The sequence below is a fragment of the Photinus pyralis genome, unplaced genomic scaffold (assembly GCF_008802855.1).
Source record: "Photinus pyralis isolate 1611_PpyrPB1 unplaced genomic scaffold, Ppyr1.3 Ppyr1.4_LG9, whole genome shotgun sequence".
Lineage (NCBI taxonomy): Eukaryota > Metazoa > Arthropoda > Insecta > Coleoptera > Lampyridae > Photinus > Photinus pyralis.
The window spans coordinates 10,135,793-10,157,566 of record NW_022170878.1 but is presented as its reverse complement, the minus strand read 5'-3'; the positions used below and the strand labels follow the sequence as shown (position 1 = coordinate 10,157,566).

Sequence of the window (21,774 nt, the reverse complement as noted above, 5' to 3'; positions counted from 1 at the left end):
CTCGTTCCTTCGGAGGGACACCAACTTCCACTTCCACAGGGATATTAGTAAAACGTTGACAGATTACACACTTGCGTATTACGTTCCTAACAGTTTGCTTTTTTATAATGTACCTATTTGTTATAAATGTCGCAAATTAGCTGCGTTATACGAATTATGATGACGGGATCATTTTTGTTGAAATCGGCAGCACATGTTCAAAACGCGCATTCGGTTTGAAGAAGCGACAGACAGAAAACCTATTACGCGGTAATGAGTTTTGAAATTTGGTGGCCATAATTCTACCTTGGCTGTCCGTTTGTTTACGTAACTGAGGTAGAGTTTATTAGGTATATTCATTTCACCACCACCTTCATTTCCTCGTACAATTGCTTTCTAGTTCAGAGTCCTTTATATTATTTATCTTCACGCACATTACATATAATTGGATTGCAAGTGGCAAGTGGATAGAGGCTACATTTCTGACAGATTTACACTTATGCCGTTGTTGCAGGGGATGGAAAGATCTGGCCGTTGACATAATTCTTGTTCTAAGCGACTAGCAACTTTGAGTGGATTGAGCTTCATAGACATTCGCACCTTTGCACACTCTTTGAATGATCGTGAAAGCCGTTCTAGTTTTAAAACCATAAATCTCCGTATAAATGTTTACTAATTTTGAATTTCCTTTTTGCAGTGCACTCTTTACAGACATACTTTCATTTGTGTTTATTGTCTGTTTGTTTCCTCAAAGCGACATAATGTTTATTTATGTTTATGTTTATTTGTCATAAATATTTTCAAGCTGCAAAAGAGAGCCATTCGTGTTATAGTTCGAATAGGGCCTCGAGACTCGTGTCGTCCCCATTTTATGAAATTAAAAATACCAACTGTATATAACTTATTTATTTTCGAATGTGTAGTTTGTCGGGTATAAGGTCAATTTCTTCACTTGATTTGTTTAAAAAAACGCTAAGAATGCGACTTAATTCCTTTGTTTTTTATTCTTTAAAGGAATTCTTTGATGTTTTCCAGGAATGAGTGAGTTTGCGTAGTTTAGTATTTATTAATTTTTAACTGTAGTTGTATATTTATATTTTCTTGTTGTTTGTTTACGCTTGTTAATAATGTTTGTAAATTTTTTGAAACACCTCTCTGGTAAAGAATAAAGTATCTATCTATCTATCTAACAATGAACAATATTTGACCGGTATTTAGAGTGCACTAAAACAAAACAAAACAATACAATAATCACTACACGTTAGTTAATTAAATAAGTATGGTAAGAGAACCAAATAAACTATGGTGCAAACTGTAAAGTGTGTTAACATGCTGTGCCCAATGTCATGTGTTAGATACAAATACTGTAAAATTAAAAAGAAAAATTTCCTTACGCTAGTGAGTAAGAGCCGAAGAGTGCACTTTCAAATTTGTTTTTTCGATTACAATAGCCCTTATAGACATTTCATGCATATACAATACAAACATGAAATCATTTTTAATTTCTAATCGAATGACACCAATACCAAGTCGGTAAGTGGTGTAGTTCCGCTGCCCTTATGACTCAGACAGACAGACAGACATATAAGGAGAGCAAAAGTGCACTTTCTATTTTTTGAAAGTGAAAGTGAAAGTGCACTAAAAATAATACTCATATATAGAACGTTAAAATTATTTATATTGTTTTTTCCGACGATCGTTACACAGCAAATGGCAAATATTCGGAATATTTTTTTTTAATATAGTGATCTTGTATGTTTCAAAAAACCTATTAACCTAACATATTAGTACTTTTTCTACAGTTGAGGTATCTAACGAAGATCATTACTTCTGACCACGGCTGTACATTTGGTTATTCTGTAATTAGGTTAGCGTGCTAGAAGATGGCGGACGCGGTCGGACGCCCGCCTGATATCCTATGCTTTAAATGTAATTTAAAAATTGCCAATGAAGATTTTGTGCACTGTTTTGGTGTGTGTAATAAATATTTTCACGGTGATTGTGCCGAAGTCAACAAAGGTACGATAAATTTTCTTAATAGCATGCCTTGCTTAAAATACGTGTGTAGAGAATGCACCGAACGACCATATCATAGCTTAATACAACAATTGCAGTCAACTTTGATAAATTCCATACAAAATGAGCTTTCTGCTTGTGCGGGGAATGCTGTTCAAGAAGCTCTTGAAGATTTTAATAAAGAAGTTGTTTTGCCATTAAAATATGAATTAAACGTAATCAAAAATCACAATTTAACTTTGTCTAAACAATTACAATCCCTCAGTATAGAAAAGCCTGTGGCTGTACCTAAAGAGAAATCTACTCCATCGTACTCCAACATAGTAAAACATAACGATAACAAGTCGCGAACTAATTCACGTTCGGTTACGAAAAACACCAATTCGCAAAATAAGACGGAAAATCCAAGATCGCAAAGTTCAATTGAAATAGCACAATCAAAAATGATAAACGATATTGTATATATTAATAGTGACCTTCTATCAACCAATGCTAGTGATGTGAAAACTTTCAAACCTGAGGTAGCCTTGAAGGCTACTGAAACCCCAGATAACGACGCTGGAGAGTGGCAAAAGCCGAAAAGTAGGCGAAACAGAAGGCCTACGTTAACTACTGGAACGTCTGACAGCGATTCTACCATTAAGGGTGTCGCTAAAACAATAACTTATTATGTGTCACGATTACATCCCGACACAACTATACCACAAATTTCGGAACATATGAAGAATAAGAGCATCACTCCTACCGTAATTCAGCAAATGCCTTCTAAATATCCTGAGTCTTACTCCTCATTTGAAATCTCTATCCAGCCAGAAGATAATGAGCTATTCCTTTCACCAACCACATGGCCAAAGGGTACTTGTGTTAATCATTTTTTATGGCGTCTTCAAAAACTCATGCCAAAAAGAGATTAGAAGTATTTCACATTAACATCCAAAGTATAACAAACAAATTAGATCTACTAGAAGCTTTTATTTGTGATCAAAATTTTACCATCATATGCTTAAGTGAACACTGGATATTGAATCGGGAGGTACTAAGTACTTTACGAATTGGTAAGTGGGAAGTTTCATCAGCCTACTGCCGATCCCAATCTACTCACGGCGGTGTCTTAATATTGACTCCAAACCATAGTGATGATATTAAACAATTGACATATGTTAATGAGATGTCTATTGAATCGCATTGTGAGGTCTGCGCAATTTTATCTCGTGAGCTTAAAACTGTGGTTGTTGCGGTTTACCGTTCGCCTGCGGGTAACTTTGAGATCTTCATGAACAATATGGAACTCCTGTTGCTTAAATTAAATGTTTTTACTAATATTATCGTAACCGGCGATTTTAATGTTTTGTTTAATACTAACGATACCCGAGCGTTTCATTTAACTAGTATGCTGAGTTCGTTTGGGTTTATCCAAACAATACGGGAACCAACTAGGCGAAACAACTGCCTTGATAATATATTCATCAACTTCAGTTTAAACGACTTTTCTACTAATGTGATAAACTGCAGTTTATCAGACCATTTTGGTCAATTGATTTCATTAGGTTCGCAAAACAATGGCAATGTTAACACCAAGAGCGTCCTTCATCGTCCACTTACTGCATCAGGTCGCATAAAACTGTTTAACTCCCTTAGCGAGAAGGATTGGAGTCCTATATGGAATAGTGATATGGATGCAAATTTAAAATTTAACGCCTTCTTCGAGGAATTTCAACGTGATTTTGCAGAATCCTTTCCAATAACAAAATTGAAGCGATCTACCAGCCGAAATTGTGTGAACTGGTTCAACAAAACTTTAAAAATGCTGAGGCAATCTTACCAGTTAATATCTCAATTGTATAATAAATACAAAACCAATGAACTTTTAATTTTAAAAGGAAAAACAAGGTCTTCTTATAGATGTGCTATTAAGGATGCCAAGATAGCTGCTAACAACGTTGCGATAAGAACATCGAGTAACCCTACCAAAACAATGTGGAGCAACGTTAATGCACACAGAGGATCAAACAGGACTACCTTACATCCACACCATCTTACACCAGACGAGTTCAACAGGCATTTCATTAATACTTCTAACTCAACTACAGGCTTTACTCCTACTCCTACTTATCGATCGGATGACACCAATATCAACGACGTTGACACTTCCAAACAACTTAAGCTTGATCATCATCTAACATCGCTACTAGAAGTTTTGGACGTAATCAGATCGTTAAAAAACGGTCATAGCAAAGATCTTTATGGGACGACCGTCAATTTCATCAAAAGCAATTCAAGTTTATATGCCAACTTATTAGTGAAGCTAATTAACAGTACCCTTCGTGACCGCCCGATATCAATTCTGCCAGCTTTTTCGAAATTATACGAGAAAATTATGTACAGTCGTATATCTAAGTACCTGGAAGATAACAATCTACTGTACAATAAGCAGTTTGGATTTCGACCTGGAAGGTGTACAGCCGATGCCATTCTGTCTTTCGTTCAATACACCCTGGAGTGTTTTGAGCAGGGCCAGTATTGTAGGGCAATATTCATTGACTTAACTCGTGCGTTTGATTGCATCCCACACGACATTCTCATTAATAAACTAGTGCATATATACAATTTTGATAAAAAAAAGTGCTTGCTTAATAAAATCGTATATTACCAATCGATTTCAAACTGTGCGCGTTAATAACGAATTCAGTGAAATACTGCCAGTGAATAAGGGCGTTCCGCAGGGAAGCATACTGGGGCCGTTATTGTTTCTCCTTTACATCAACGACCTACCAACCAGCATCCCTCATGAGTGCGTATGTTTATTGTATGCCGATGATACCACCTTGTTACAAAAAGATGGAGACCCAAACGACTTAATTGCAACCTCGGAACTCAACCTTGAATCTACAGCTGAATGGTGTACCAACAATGGTCTGGACATTAACGCTTTAAAAACCGAGAAGATGATTTTAACCTAAGGCGCCTTCGTTACGACAACCCAGAATACGTAAAATTTCTTGGAGTACGTTTAGATCCTAAGTTAGACTTTAACAGCCACATTGACTACGTCACCTCTAAACTTAATACAAACATTTTTGTTTTACGTAGGTTACACGATCAAGTATCACTCGATATATTGAAAAATGCTTACTTTGCTCTCTGCCACAGCCTCCTCTCTTATTCTATGGGGTAACAATCCATGTTGGAAACGCTTATTCAGGGTACAGCGCCGAGCAGTGCGTGTATTAATGAATTTAGGCTATAAAAGCGAGTGTCGTGACGCCTTTAAATGTGCGAAAATGCCATGTATATTTATATTAACTTGTCTTTGTCATGTTAAATTAAATATTGACAACTATACCTACAATTCAGACGTCCACGATTATTGCACGAGAAGGAGAGCAGCAATAAGAATTCCATTTTACCGGTTGAGCAAAACGAAAGATAGCTCTATAGCTATGTCTCAAAAATTTTATAACCATCTCCCGGATACCATAAAGGCTTTACCTTACGCAACCTACAAAACACATATCAAACGATTTCTTATTAATAACCCTTTTTATTCATATGCGGAATTTTTTAGTTATGAATTTTGAATTTAATTATTTTGTATTTCGTTTTTATTGACGTTTGTAAGCAATGTTTCTGTTGCAAAGCATAATAATAATAAAAATAAAAAAAAAAAAAAAAAATATTCTGAAGTTTTCAGTTATGTGAGTTTATGTTTATAGATTGGTTCACGTGTTGATTCAAAAGATACCATATATGCTTCTTATATGCTGAATCAAAAACTTGTCCACATTTTGTTTTTTGTATTTTGTACAAATACATGCTTAATTTGGAATTATGGGACCAGCACAACCACATGTGGAACCCTTCCATGAATCCCATTTGTATGTCAAATATATCTTCAATATTTATTTATTATCTCTGACAATGTGAGCCATTGCATGAGATACGTCAAATGTACATATAACTCCACAATTTAAAATACTAGAACACGTTAAAATAATTACAAAAAAACTAGTTTCGAAAACAAAAGTTAAAAAACTCATCCACAGTGTATGGTGCTTGAATTAAAAGAATTGCTTTTATAGCTGCCCTAAAACTCTTTAATGTTTTCTGACCTGTTACACTTTTGGGGAGGACATTATATAATTTAATTCCCATTGACGTAGAAGAAATTTCTGCTAGCTTGCCTTGACGAGGGAGTTACAAAATGATCTTTTGTGTCGAGTGTTATGTGAATGTAAATTACAGTTACGTAATAATTGATGCCGATTACTGAAAATGGATGATGATACTTCTAAAATGTATATAGATGCGAGAGTTAAAATACTGAATTTCTTAAAAATTGGTCGGCAAGATTCATATGTGCTAATACCGGCAATACATCGAACTATCCTTTTTTGAATTAGAAATACTTTCTTTGCTGAGCTGGACGATCCCCAAACAATAATGCCGTCTGAAAGTCTGGAATGTATTTGAGCAAAATAGTATGTCAACGTGTGCTCGATACCTATTAGTTGATTGTTGCGTATTTGGTAGCAGTAGGTGTTCAACCTCTTTACAAGGGTGTTACAATGACACTTCCAGTTTAAATTTTGATCTATATAAATACCTAGAAATTTACCGTTGTCTTGAGTGGGAGCGCTTTTACTAATCATCGAATTACTGAAATCTGAAATTTTACTACCACGACAGGTGAATGGAAGCAATTTAGAAACATGACAATGTCATTTATAAAAAGTATGAATAGGATGGGACCCAAAACGGATCCTTGAGGTACTCCTACATTAACAAACAAAGGCGACGATAAGAATTTAGATATAGTTCCTCCATTTTTGAACTTAATCTCTACCTGTTGGCATCTGTGGGATAGATAAGACGAGACCCAATTTGCAACCACACCCCGTATACCATAAAAGTTTAATTTGTGCAATAATAATGAGTGATCGACGGTATCGAAGGCTCTGCTTTGTATCCCTTAAAGAAGTATTGTGGCAACAAGTCTGAGCCCGTTGAACGCTTACAATTTAAGTGCTTAATAGCACCTAATACGTCATTTGGGGAAACTTCTACTAAATCAAGTGCCACGTTCCAGGGTTCACAGTTTGTAGTAGAGATTGCAGCTTCGACGTGATATTGATTTTGCGCGGGTAGATATACGGATTCAAAAACTTCCGCAAATTTATCAGCTATTTCATTTCCCATCTTAATAACTGCGTTTCCGCACAGCATATTGTTTTCGAGATCTACATGTTGGCGCATATTATTTATGAAAGACCAGAAACGATTTGGATCGGAGTGAATGTTGGATTCTACTTGTGCAATGTAATTTTTATGAGCCATTGAGATTCGTTTTTTCACGTCTGCCCTCAAGTGGCTAAATTCCAAATAGGTACCTACTGATCGTGGATCATTACTTAAATAATTTAAATATGTAGTCATCTCAATAGTTTCAAACTTTTATAAGTCGCTTTTATTTTTAAAAACTTCAACGAATAAAAACTATATGGGGAAGGTTTAGAGAGTTTTGATCACACAATAAATAAATTACGGTTGAAAAGGTAATGCTGGAATCCCAAAATACGGTAAATTAACTTCACTTCTGCCCCGTCAAATACCTCGGTCACAGTTCACACGGCTTCCAGGTACAAGGACTTTTAAGTTGTTAAACACAAAACCTTCCCCATACTAATTTAATTAAAGATGTAAAAGCGAGTAGTTTCGACCAACGGTCATCTTCTGGGTTGTGGAGGTTACAAATTAAAATTGGGACATTTTAACAAATAAAAACTATTTAAAAAGCAGGTATGGTGAAAAAGCTAGATTAAGTTATATGATCACAAGTCAATTTTTACTTACGGGAAAAAACGATTACAACTTAATTTTAAATAATTTTTGTAATTAATTGTTATCTCTATTTTCGTTCGTATCTTTATCGTTACTATTGAAATTGATCATTTTAGGGTTCACGTCAGATTTAACGATACCTCTATATTCTTGTCATATGTCAATTCTTTGCATGTAAAAGGCGCATAATTATTTATGCATAAGAAAAGAAAATATCATTTATCGCAAAGTTCACTGTTCTTGAAATAAGCAAAATTATGCATTGGATTAAATCACTTTAATCGCAAATGACGGCTGTCTTCACACACCTTAAACAATCAAGTTGAAAAAGCAAACACATATTCAATCTCGACATTGGCTATAACCATGATCAGCAAAGTACATCTCATAAGAGGAATTGCGAGAACAAAGGACTGAGAAATTCCGATTAGACTCGAGGACTGTAAATAAACGTTGAAAGCCAATTGAGACCTCCAGGGCTAGTTGGCATTGGAAGGATTTATTTGAGAGAATATGTACAGGGACCGTACGTGGAAATCATGCAGGGAAGACTACTTGATGGACCTCCTCTCGAAGCACTCTGTGAAGCTGTCACTACTCGAAAGCAACAAAGCAAGCTGCACACCGTACGTTGTGATTTCTACAAAGCTCTTTCACTATAAGACTTACCCCGAAGAGAGATCCCAGATCATTTTCTTCGTTTTTGGTTTTCAGTATATGCGTATTGTATGTTAGATACTGACAGGTTTGATTAAAAAGCAATGTTTGAGCCAAATTTGTCACGTCTTTCGCCTGTTAAATATACGGAACTTGTTAGTCACACTCGTAACAGAGAAAAATCGGTTAAGTACACAAAGCACATCCTGGATGTTTCTAAACCTCGCCCTGTTACGTCGATCTAAATTTGCTATAATTAGACGGCAAAGTTTTTTTTAGTAGGCCCTCTCCCAGTTACGATTTCGAGCATTCACAAAAAGAAACATATGTACATAGAATCGTGCACATACAGAACATGCTGTAAATACGAGTTTTACCACCGGTGCGTGTGCTTTCACTTGGTGAATAGTAACTGAATTAGTGATGGACACCGAAGAAGGAAGGCGATAGTATTCGTCTAGTCTGCACCATCCGAAAAGCGAATTTCAGTAGCTTTGTACTTACGGATACCACTGAAGGCACACGCACGCAACTCGACCAAGTCGATGATCTTCCGCTCATACTCACATGTGATGAGTCAGAGACCGACGTGTCTTGAGTACGATAGATTCCGATCGGTATTTCGCACGTCGTCGAGCATAGCTTCTGGTAAAGACGTCCGTAGGTGCGTATCCACATATCGTCTTTCGTAATTTTCATCTGAAAACGGATTCGCATTAACGGCCCCAAGTGTAGCGCCTCGTCGGGAACTTACCGACGTAAGGAAGCCCGATCCGGGAGCCTGGTCGACTCCTAACAGTAGTCTGACGAAGGTGATGACGTAGTCTTTCACGAAGGCCTGGTAGAGGAGGGTGTCGAGCATGCTCGCACTGAATACGCTTCCGGCGGCAAATGGTAGACGAAACATGTACGACAGGTGAGAACCGCGTTCCTTTTCTCTCTAAACAGTAACAAAAACTGCTATCAGCAGCGGTTTTTGCCAAATGGATCTTCATATGCAAAATCCAAGATTTTCTTGGGGGTTGCCGAAAAAAGTGCACCAGTTTGCTAAAGGGGGCATACTACCCAACTGATGTGTCACAGTTTCAATAACATTTCTAGTTTGTGCGACATACACCATGATACCTTAAAGCTGAAATATACGCCGTGCTTCAAGTTATATGTCACAGTGAAAATGTCCGATGTTCGGTCCGCAACCATTTATACACGCAAGCAATGTAAGTCCAGAACATTCGCGTAATTACCAGATACGTTGCAAACATTCCCACTATCGCGCGCTTAGAAAATTCCAGAGCGCCAAAGGCTACGTCATGTCTGGAGCGTTTCCGTTACACTGCCCCCTTCTTAATTCTGGGCGTCTCGTTCAGAAACTGCGTTAGTATTACTTTTTAATGCCTCGTGTCGGAATCTGCAGTCAGAGCCTGCTCGACAAACACCTTTCTTGAAAAAGTAACAGTCCACAGTTTTGCGGAGGGTCGTCCCCTGTGGGTTGAAGCAGCATACTGTAATTCGAACGCTAGTGTTTCTAAAAATCACTTCGATCATGGTTCGCACTATCTTCCAGTCCAACCCATCTAAACCACATCCAATCTTCGGGATCGCCAAGCTATTTATGTCATAGTATGCCATGAGTTTCTTTAAGCTTTTTAAAGCAGACCAGAGGTTTTCATAGGTGGGTTTGCCTTCTGACGTTTTCTTTGAAACCAAGTAGAACAAAGAGCGTTGACTATCTTCCAAGCGCAGTACTTTACCCACTCGTGGTCTTTGCTTTAACAACTCGTCTATCCTTCCAAATCTTTTCCGGAATACGGAAGCTAAGCGACACAATGGGCGATGGAAACGTTAACCGGAAGCTCAAAAATATTTTGACAAATTTCCTGAGTAACGCCAAATCGAGCTTTCTTCCGCTGGGCGTAATTTGACATAAAACCGTTAAAGTTTGGCTCGATCCCAAAGCTGCGTTCCTCTTCTCGAATACCTCTAACTTCTTCGTTGTTGTTGGATCCGGCATATCGTGCGAGTCGATTAATGTGGACAACTCTCGGTTTCCGGTGGTTCATTCTGATACGATATATCACGTCATTTATTTTCTTGATCACCTCATACGGACGTTCGCATTGTCTTTGTAGCTTGGGAGAAAGACCTCTTCGTCTCTGGGGATTGTGCAGCCATACCAGATCTCCAGCTTCAAAAGTTTGATTGGCCGAGCGGAGGTTGTATTGATTTTTCATGCGATCGCTGGCAATCTGAATATGACTTCTAGAGGTTGTATTGATTTTTCATGCGATCGCTGGCAATCTGAATATGACTTCTAGCCAAGTCGTGAATGTCTTTCATCTTCGCCTATAGTTGGTCAACATAATTTTCACCTGCGACATATTCTTCATGGGGTTTACGCCCAAACTCGAGGTCACATGGAAGGCGTAGTTCACGACCCAACATAAGGCAGGCAGGAGTCTGACCCGTGGTCTCGTTGACGGCTGATCGATATGCCATAAGGAACAGGTGGAGGTACTGGTCCAAATTTTTCTGATGTTCTGCCACGACTTTTGAAAGATATTTACCCATCGTTCGATTCATTCTCTCCACCATTCCATCTGACTGAGGATGCAAAGGTGTCGTTCTGGTTTTATTGGCTCCTACCAATCGACAAACATCTTGGAACAAAGCCGATTCAAAGTTCCTTCCTTGGTCTGAATGGATTTCTATAGGAACACCAAAACGTGTAAAGAACTCCTTTACCAACACTTCTGCAACTGTTGCTCCCTCTTGGTTTGGAATGGCGTAAGCTTCAGTCCACTTTGTGAAATAATCCATAGCGACTAGGATATATTTATTTCCGCCATCTGTCTCGGGAAACGGTCCTGCGATATCGATAGCAACTCGATCTATCGGACTACCAACGTTATACTGCCTCATGGGTGCCTTCTTCTTGGAAAATGGTCCGTTTCCAGTAGCACATAACTCACATTTTTGACACCATCGCCGGACATCTTCTTTACGGTTGACCCAATAGAATCGCTCACGTACCCTTTGCAACGTTTTCGTAATACCAAAGTGTTCTCCGGAAGCGCCGTCATGCAATTTTCGCAATACTTCCGACACTTTGCTTCTAGGTACTACTAATTGCAGCGTCGATTCGGTGCCATCTTCACTTTCAAGGGTCCTATACAACAGGTTGTCTTTCAGAGTCAGGCTATTCCATTTGCCCCAATAACTCTTTACTTCAGGACTTGTGGCACTAATGTCTTGCCAGTCTGGTCTTTGTCCGTGGCGCATCCAATTCAGAACAGTTTTTATACTTGGGTGGTTTTCTTGGGCCGTTTTGATTTCGCTTGGCTTCCATTCCTCACTCTCTACAGTTGTTCGTCGCAGATGGCCAATCTTGTCTTCTATTTTAGAACAATGTGTGCAGTTGTCCTTGCACGGTTTTCTTGACAAAGCGTCTGCATTATTGTGAACTTTTCCAGACGACGTAATGTTTACAGTGAAGATCGGGGCTTTGCTTCTGCAGGTTGACGATAGCCCTTTCCTGTCGACCTTTCTTAGTTTTCCGGCTGCTGCAATGGTTTTTGGCAGTTGCGGCGAACGTGTCCAATCTCGCCGTGGTTCACGTTTCTTTGCCAGTGACTGTATTGCTTTATTGATCTTTTCTTCCACTACTTTACTGACCTTTTCTTCCACTTCTTTACTGACCTTTTCTTCCACTACTTTACTGACCTTTTCTTCAAAACTTTCAGAGCCACCTTCCTCTTCGATTGTTCTTACCCGGCTGTCACTGCGAGGTTCCACCATACGTACTCGCGCACTTCCATGACTAGCTTTCTTGGCGGCTTCGAATTCTAACGCATGGGCCAAAGCTTTCTCAATTTTGTCGTGCCTAGCCAGTCTCAAAGCCTGCTGGGGATCTCCATCACGAACGGCATCGATAAATGTTTGTACAGCCAGTTGATCAAGAAAGCTCTCCGGTGCCGTAGGGTATGCCAATCGAATCAGTCTAGCGATGTCCGCTTCAAGTTCCTGCAAACTTCCTCCAGGTTTCTGCATTCAGTTCTTGACTTGGGCATAGTAAACTTGCTGAAGGTGTTTATCGCCATATCGCATTTCGAGTCGCGCTACTATTTGTTGGAAGTTCTGTTGATCCTCGGGGATGGTCCGCAACACATCCAGAGCATTCCCTCTCAGAGCAAGAATCAGGGCTGTAGTTTTGTCTTGAAGAGTCCATTTATTTGCCGCAGCCGCTGCTTCAAACTGTCGAACGTACGTGGTCCAAGGAATCTTACCATCAAAAGTAGGTGGCTTTACTCGCGCTTGCTGAACGTCCCCTTCTACTCTTGTTATTTGTTTCTGGGTCGACCTTCTTGTAATGAGTAGGCTGTGGCACCTCAAGAAGACGGTCCATCAGTAATTCATCTGGGGCACTACTAGTACGCTCTTCCGTAGTCAGTCGCAAGAATTGCTCGCGCAGCTTTATACTTGTGCTCAATCTCAACGAATGTTGCTTTAAATGTTTTGGAAACTTCCGTAATTCTATCTTCAACTTTTTCTTCAATTGATTTAGAGACTTCTTCGATAATCTTTCTAGAATTTTCCTCCATCTTCTCGAACTTCTGTTGAATATTTCTAGAATTTTCTTTATTAATCTTTCTAGAATTTTCTTCCATTTTCTCGAACTTCTCTTCAAATTTCTAGAATTTTCTTCCATCTTCTCTTCAAAATTTCTAGCATTTTCTTCCATCTTCTCTTGGTTGCTTTTCATTTCTTGTTGCAACACCTGTTGGCCATTTTGGATTTGCTGGAGCAAATTGAGCATCGTTTCTTCCATTTTAGCGGCAGCAGATCTTGTTACAGGCATACACAAGCAGAAGCACTTAATTTAATCTTACTTTTAATTAATTTAATTAATCCCACACCTGACACCAATGTAACGTGATTTATAAATTCGGGTTCGATTTATATCAATATTTATTAAACAAAACTAAAACACTATAAAAACTGTACAATTTATATCGATTATTTATATCACACACTTCGCAATTTATATTTCCGCGCTCGATGTTTCGTCCGTACTCGATCTCGTTCGGTCCGCAACTATTTATACACGCAAGCAATGTAAGTCCAGAACATTCGCGTAATTACCAGATACGTTGCAAACATTCCCACTATCGCGCGCCTAGAAAATTCCAGAGCGCCAAAAGCGACGTCATGTCTGGAGCGTTTCCGTTACAATATTAAAAATTTAAAAATAAAATTTCTTATAGATTGTGGCCTGTAGAATTTCAAACAGTTCCAAGATTGGGCTATTAGTTCAAAAGTTTCAGCCCTTTGAATTTTCTTTCGAAATTGGTTTCTAGTCCATAACTTTATATTGAGAAGTCTAATCGAAAAAGTACGAATTGTTTTGGATTCTACGCACCAAAATTAATAAGAAAAAGTGTTTTCCCGAGAAATTTTGGTGTAGTCGATTTTTGGTAAAAAAGGGATACTTATTCAAATACTATGCGAAGTATTCGAATACTTTACGAAGTATTCGAAAACTAAATATTTGTGAAAGTATTTGAGTTACAAATACAAATACTGCTTCCATAAAAGTATTTAATTACAAAGTATTTGAATACTTTCAAGGATTTGAGTACTAAAAAGTATTTACAAAATCGAATACTGCCCAGCTCTGCCTTGCATAAATATCCGTTGGCAAAGAAGCGTTAGAAACTAATTTGAGTAATGAATCACAAGTCTGCCTCTGAATAAATCAACTCGGAGTTTACAGGAAGCAACTATTAGTTAAACCCCCAAGTCGAATTTAATTACAAAGGTAATGTGAATGAAATTTGATTAAATCAAAGTTTGGAGAAACTTTCCGGTTTAAAGTTGTTGTTGTAATCATGTAATCCGAGTTCTCCCCTTACCTTTTCCATTTTGGATAGGTGCAAGGCGTATTTGTCGTGCGCGCGAAACTGCATAAACCTCATATTTGACGATTGCGAAAGTTCGGTTATGCTTCTGATGCTCGGGAAGAATCTGAAATCAGAATTGTCATTATCGGAACGAGCGACAAAGGCAAATTCCACCACAAATTTATGCGGTTGTTTTGATTTGCATTGCATGCGGATGTCGTAATTAATCGTCGATTATATTGATATTGGAAGTGGATTCTATGAATAAATTACACATCAAACTCAAACTAGGAATGAATGAATTATTAGAGAGATGCATAATGCTTCATTGATTTGATTAAACGCTGCATTAAAATCGATAGATTTCGTTTTTTTGTTAAGATTGAAGGGCTACAGAAATTGAAAACATTTTTTCATTGCAATTTAAACGTTACACTACGAAATTGATTTGAATTTAATACAACATCTTATGCGATTCCGTACGCTATTTCAATTTAAAACCTGTTTAGTTAGAATTGCTTTTCATTCATCTGTTAGTCATAGGCTCATACGAATTGGGTGAAATTTCAATTTTGACTAAGACTTGAACCAAAGAAATACGTGTTTCCGTTCATAGGGTGGAGGTAAAACGTAATTAGAACTGCTGCTGCTATTTAAACAATTATCAAATCCAATCAAAGGATGTATCTATTTCCATTGTTATTTTAAAAAATGATAATTTCTTCACTATGCCATTTTCTGCTGCATATAAATATTATCAAAGCGCTTCTTCTTTCATCTTTTCACTTCTCTTTCGAAGTACTTGGTAAACATGGAAACCAGGAGAAATCAATAAGGAAACGCGAAAAAATTAGCCTAGGTTTGCTTCGTTTGCGCTCGTGCTCATCTGCTTTGAATGCTTATTCTACCTCGGTCAATTCTTCGCGATTCTTTCTGAAGATTCATTTGAAGATCTTCCATGTGCGTGTGGTTGAACGGAATAAATCGAACTTGTGGAAGTCAAAAGATTGTACTGTCACCATTTGTCCCGCGTAGCGTTCCGGGAGAAAAAGTGACACTTTAGTCCCTTAAATTAATGACAGAAGACGTTGATTTAGTCCAAGGAGTATAAAAAGACCTGAGGCTCAGTCGAGGTGCATTATGGCTGTATTGAATGCAGTCGTAGACCAGATGGAGGGAGGGCCCTTTCCTCGGCTGGCAGGGTTCCGCTGGAATCCGCAGGGTGCCATCGTGGCCGAATGCGAGGACCAGTGGACCTTGGACTGACTCCGGCTGCGCAAGGTAAGGGAGAGAGCTCCACCGAAGCAGCGGGACCTAGTTCCGTTGCGACGGAGGGGGCTCAACCTCGCGGTGTTGATCTCGAAGAGGCGGCGGGATTGCTCCCGGCACCCGAAGAGATCGAGAAAGATGTCAGCGAGCTTTTGGCTCGTGTGGCGGTTCTTGGCTCCGACCAGGGGTCGGAACCGTCGGCATCGCTAAAGGAGGAGGGAACCTAGTACATCAGTGATGGACAAAGTAACCTTCTTACAGAGCAATTTGCAGCACAGTAAGGGGGCGACCTGTCTAATAGGTCGTCAACTTGCTGTAAAGCAGACAGGCGTATGCCTCATACAAGAACCTTGGGTTTACAAGGGACGAGTAAGAGGTCTGGGCCAGGTGGAGGACTCTCTTTATTATAAGAGGGACAGCCAACTGAACCCGAGGACTTGCATTTATGTCGATAGACGAATCGAGTCTTATCTAATGGCTGATTTTTGTTTCAGGGATCTCGTAGCTCTACGACTTCAGCTGAAAGATGACAGAGGACGGGGCAGGCACTTGGTGGTCTGCTCCGCCTATCTCCCGTACGACTCAGAAGGGGCTCCACCAACCAAGGAGCTGGCTGAGTTGATAGAGTACTGTCGAAGTAATGGGCTCCCTCTTGTGGTTGGCTGTGATGCAAACGCACACCATGTTGTGTGGGGCAGCACGGACACGAACTCGAGGGGCGACCACCTTCTGGAGTACTTGCAAACAACTGATTTGAATGTTTTAAATCAGGGAGCAGCCCCTACCTTCGTCACAGCGCGGAGGCAGGAGGTCATTGATCTGACGCTGGGCTCCTTTTCAATAGCTCACATGATCACGAATTGGAGAGTGTCTGATGAGCCGTCGCTTTCGGACCACAGGCACATTCTTTTCCAACTGAACCTGGCATTGCACTGCGGGCCCTGTAGGTTTCGGAATCCCCGATCCACTGACTGGGACTGCTATGTGGCAAAACTGTCGGACCGGTTGGATAGACCACCTTTGCTCTGTCGGAAAGCAGGGCAGGTGGAAGAGGCGGCCGCATTAGTAAGCGACGCCATAACAGCGTCCTATGAGGACAGCTGTAAACTGCGTACCTTTCGAGGAAAGAAGAGAACACCTTGGTGGAACTCAGACCTTGAAAAGGCTCGTAAGGAGGTTCGCAGGCTCTTTAATAGGGCCATGCGAACTAAGTTACCTGCGGACTGGGAAGATCTTAAGATCTCCCAGCGCAGGTATAAGGACCATATTCGGAGGTCGAAACGAGGATCTTGGAGGACTTTCTGTGGTAACATGGAAGGTCTTCCTGAAGTTCAAAAACTTCGTAAAATCCTTTTGAAGGACCCGGGGCAAAAGGTGGGGACACTGAGGCTTCCATGCGGCAGATATACGTCTACCGCGGGTGAGGCACTCACATGTCTCCTGGAAACACACTTTCCAGGCTCTGGGGACTACTTAACTTCGGACCCACCAAAAGGAGCTACTCGGGTCGGTGTAAGGCCGATCAACTGGAAGGTAGCTTCCCGGGTGGTTACCGAGGGATCTCTGAGATGGGCGGTCAACACGTTCAGCCCATTTAAGAGTGCAGGGCCGGATGGGATATTCCCGGCTCTTCTACAGAAGGGCCTGGATCCACTGCTCTTACACTTGTTGCATCTCTTCAGAGCGTCTCTGGCTTTAGGGTATATCCCTGAAAGCTGGAGGAAGGTAAGAGTTGTGTACCTACCTAAGCCGGGTCGTGCTAAATATGCCGTGGCGAAGGACTATAGGCCCATCAGCCTATCATCGTTTCTTCTAAAAACGGCGGAGAATCTGGTGGATGCATACATAAGGAATGGCGTACTGGTTAGTAGACCACTACATCCGTTCCAACATGCTTACAGGGCTGGTATGTCCACGGAGACGGCTCTACACAGCCTGGTGTGCAGGCTGGAAAAGGGAATGTCTTCCGGGGGGATAGCTCTGGGAGCGTTTTTAGATATCGAGGGTGCGTTTAACAACACCACGTTCGATTCGATTAGTGAGGCTGCTGAGAGCTTTGGTATTGATGGGTCGATCGTAAGATGGATCCGAGCCATGCTCGAAAGCAGAATCATTATATCCTCAATTGGGATGACGGAGATGAGCTCATCGGTTACTAGAGGATGTCCGCAGGGTGGGGTATTGTCTCCACTGCTGTGGTGCCTGGTACTAGACGGGCTCCTCCGCACCTTGAACGAGGGGGGAGCGTATACACAGGGTTACGCGGACGATCTCGCGATCGTCATAACTGGGAAGTTTCCAAACACCGTGAAAGAGCTCATGCAGGGGGCTCTTGAACAGGTGGATAGGTGGTGCAGTAGCCATGGCCTTTCCGTTAACCCGGAAAAGACCGAGGTTGTTTCATTCACGAATAGAAGGAGAGCGGATCTTACTGGGCTCGCTCTTCGAGGACATCAACTGGGTCTGACCAGGTCAGTGAAATACCTGGGAGTCATCATTGACTCCCGCCTGACCTGGAAAGGGCACATTGAGCGCATAAGCAAAAAGGCCACTGCATGTCTATGGGCATGCAGAAGGGCTTTTGGTTGTACATGGGGCTTGAACCCTCGACTGGTATACTGGCTTTACACTGCAGTGATAAGGCCAATAATACTGTATGGTGCACTTGTATGGTGGCCTGCCATGCGCAGGGTAACCTACAGGAAGCAGCTAGGAAAGGTCCAGCGACTCGCCTGTCTGGGAGTCACTGGAGCCCTAAAAACCACGCCAACCTTGGCCATGGAGGCACTTCTGGGACTAGAGCCTTTACACTTAGCTGTGGAGGCAGAGGCTCGGAAAGCTTCCATACGGCTAAACGATTGGGATGAATGGAAGGATCGAGGCAGCCTTGGGCACGGGCGGATCTGGGAGGAAACCCTCAGAACCGATCCCCTCCTCGCAAGGAGGGACGTGATCCGGGCTATCTTGCTAAGACCAAAGCGTTATAAAGTCATTCTCCCGGATAGGGAGCAGTGGCTGAACTCGGATTGCCCGTTCCTCAAACCTGAGGGGCTCGTGTGGTTTACAGACGGGTCCCAAACAGAAAGGGGAACGGGCATGGGTATATATGGTGATCGACCGAGAGCCAGCGTCAGCGTCTCCCTTGGTCAGCATAGCACCGTGTTTCAGGCAGAGATGTTAGCCATCATGACCTGTGCACAGGAAAACCTCCGTAGAGGTTACCGCAATAAGCATATATATACCTACATATGCAGCGATAGTCAGGCGGCGTTGAGGGCCCTGTCGGTAGACAGGTTCCGATCAGCTACGGCGCTTGATTGCAGGCGAACCCTAGATAGATTAGGTGAGTCTAATAGGGTAAGCTTGATTTGGGTGCCAGCGCACTGCGGAATAGGGGGCAACGAAAGGGCGGACGAGTTGGCTCGCGAAGGCAGTGGTGGGGTCTTCGTCGGGCCCGAGCCTACCCTAGGGATTGCTCCCTCCGTTGTTAGGGCCAGGATTAAAGATTGGTTGACCAGTCAATTCCAGGCTCAGTGGCAACAAGTAACCGGACTCCGACAGTCCAAGGCCTTTCTAACAGGGCCCCTTGGCAAATCGGAGTCTTCTAAGCTTCTAAAACTGAATAGAAGCCAGCTTGGGAAGATCACTGGTGTCCTTATGGGACACTGGATGGTCAACTATCACCTGCATAACATTGGGCTCGCGGAGTAGTCAACGTGCAGGTTCTGTGGCGAGGCAGATGAAACTACCGAGCATGTGGTCTGTCACTGTGACGCTTTGATCAGGGACAGATATCAACTCCTTGGAGACAGATACCTGGAACCGAGGATGGTGAAGCAACTTAGGCTAAACAGGGTCCTATCCTTCATTGATAGGAACGGGCTCTGAACTCAGTTGCGAAGAAAGGGGGTAGGCACAATGGGCCTCTGGTGTGCCTAAGTGCTGCCCGGTCGGGCTCCCCTGCGAATAGAATAGAATAGAACATCTACTACAGTTTGAATAACTGCACAATGACCACAGAGTTCAGTTTCGAAAGTTATTAACGTGGGTTTACGCTATTGAAGCACATACACTGGTAGCGTGGAGAAATCTAACCAAAACTTTCACATTCAGAAAGTTTGCACTCTCATTAAGGGAGGTCAATAACTCCACTACCCGCTTGCAAACAAAACGCGATTGGCAATTCATAATCTGCACTTACTTGAACATCGTCTGCACGGCAACGATCGTGTTACAATCGGCAAGCGTGTCCTCCTCCGCCGAATTCGACAGTTCCTTATTCACGACGACGACGTTATCGGCCAATGTGATCCCCGCACGCAGAAGATCGTCCAAACTGAAAGCAAACCTTCAAACGCGAGCCGATCTGCAAAGAGAAACTTACCAGTCTATCGATCCGAGCATCCAGTAGACGAGCGGAAAGTACGAGACCGCGTCCAGGAAGGCTATGTCCGGCCGCCGCTCCAAAAGCAAGATGATCGGATGCAGGGAGGTCTTCGAACGGAAGTGCGCCCTCAGCGGTATTATGAAATTGTAAATTCCGTTCGACGCGTAGTCCGCCGCCAGGATTATCGTCTTGTTTTGCCACTGGTAGTCGCGCGCGTTGCGGTAACTGCAATGCTCGCAGACTTGCGCCAGCTGGAGGCAGCAAAGCGGCTTCTTCTCCTTCAATAGATAGCACAATGTCGGACTGACGCCGATGTACGGCGAGACCGGTGGAAAACCTTTCACAATTCTGCACACACACATCAAAGATTAGTAATTCGGTTCACGAGTACGATCGCGTACTGTTACATTGCTGTGACGTTACATTTACGTAAACGTGGTTACCCGGGTGTTCCGTAACGTATACGTATACGGCTTTTAGCCACGCCATTACAAATTTCTAGCTTGACAGATTACGGGACCTGTCCGATTTGCAATCATATGATTGCCTTGCCACTTTTGCCTTTAGCGGAGCGTGACTCATTTAGATTTCCCTTTGGGAACCAATTATTGCTTCGAGAATGCAGAAGGAACCGAGGAAGCCCGAGAAAGCAAGAAAATCTAAGAAGTTTGAGAAGATCCGAAAGAGCATAGAAAACCGAGGAAATCGACAGATTGAAGAAGATCTGGAATTCAAGCAGAAGCAAAAGAATCAGAAGAAGTCCAATAAACCGAGAAATCATTAGGAAGCGATGATGACAATGCACAACATGTTGGTAAGATGGACGAAGCCAAAAGAGGAAGTGGGAAGGATGAGTAAAAGAAGAAAAGCAGGACGAGAACGGATGAACCGGACAGGAAAAAGGAAGCTAGTAGGGCGAGGAAATTGTGAAAGATCGGGAAGCAGTTTAAAGAATAAGAAAGGGAACAAACAGGGGATATCGAGAATCCGAGAAAATTGAAAATGCTGATAATGTAGACGAAATTGAAGAATTGGTATAAATCGAAAGTAAGGGAAGACAAAGAAGGAAGTTTATGAAGAGTTATTGACTCAACGGAAAAGTCCAAAGAAATCGGGAAAATTGAGGGAGGTTCGGAAGTTTCTTAAGGTGTCGATCGAGCATAGAAATGCGAGTAAACCGAGGATAATGTAATAGTCGAAATCGACAAAAAGTGAGGAATTTGGAGAAACCCATTTCGAAGAAACTGGAGAAGAGAGAATATGAAAGGAAGATGAAGAGGTAGTCGGTAAAATTCAACGTAGAAAGGAACGCGCCCACGATGAGCCAACGTAAAAAATCAAGGAGCAAGTTCCGGAAATTTGGGAAAAGCTCTACAAGAGAAATGAATTAAAAAGTAATTTACCATAAATCCTTACTCGACTGTTCCGTAATTACGTGAATTACACTTAAATTAATGTGCAATCGTTATTGTTACGTTTAGAAATACGATCGTAATTACTCAAGAGGAGGTGACATTTTAATGTTATTGAAATGTGCTTACTACGTGCGACTAACATTGCTGTTAGTATTAATCTAACAATGATAATAAATGATGATGTGAAGCATGCATAATTTCGTTATTTACAATTATTCCTTCGAATCGTTACCGGGTGATCTATTTCGACCATAATTTAGTAGTCGGCATGACCTATACGAAGAGTAGTTAAGTTTAAAATACAATGAAATAGTGC

General features: G+C 41.4%; 1 protein-coding gene across 2 annotated transcripts in view; it reads right to left on the bottom strand.

Annotated features, from left to right (window-relative positions):
• Positions 1–21,774, bottom strand: part of LOC116180458 (potassium channel subfamily T member 2) — a gene marked incomplete at its 5' end in the record, with an annotated part of 45,000 nt that overhangs the window by 8,728 nt on the left and 14,498 nt on the right. Inside the window, 6 exon segments of one of the 2 annotated variants that reach the window (XM_031500446.1) lie at positions 8,503–8,625; positions 9,058–9,189; positions 9,245–9,430; positions 14,400–14,511; positions 19,858–19,992; positions 20,041–20,391. In XM_031500446.1, coding sequence (XP_031356306.1) covers positions 8,503–8,625; positions 9,058–9,189; positions 9,245–9,430; positions 14,400–14,511; positions 19,858–19,992; positions 20,041–20,391 — 1,039 coding nt within the window. 2 annotated transcript variants of the gene reach the window in all.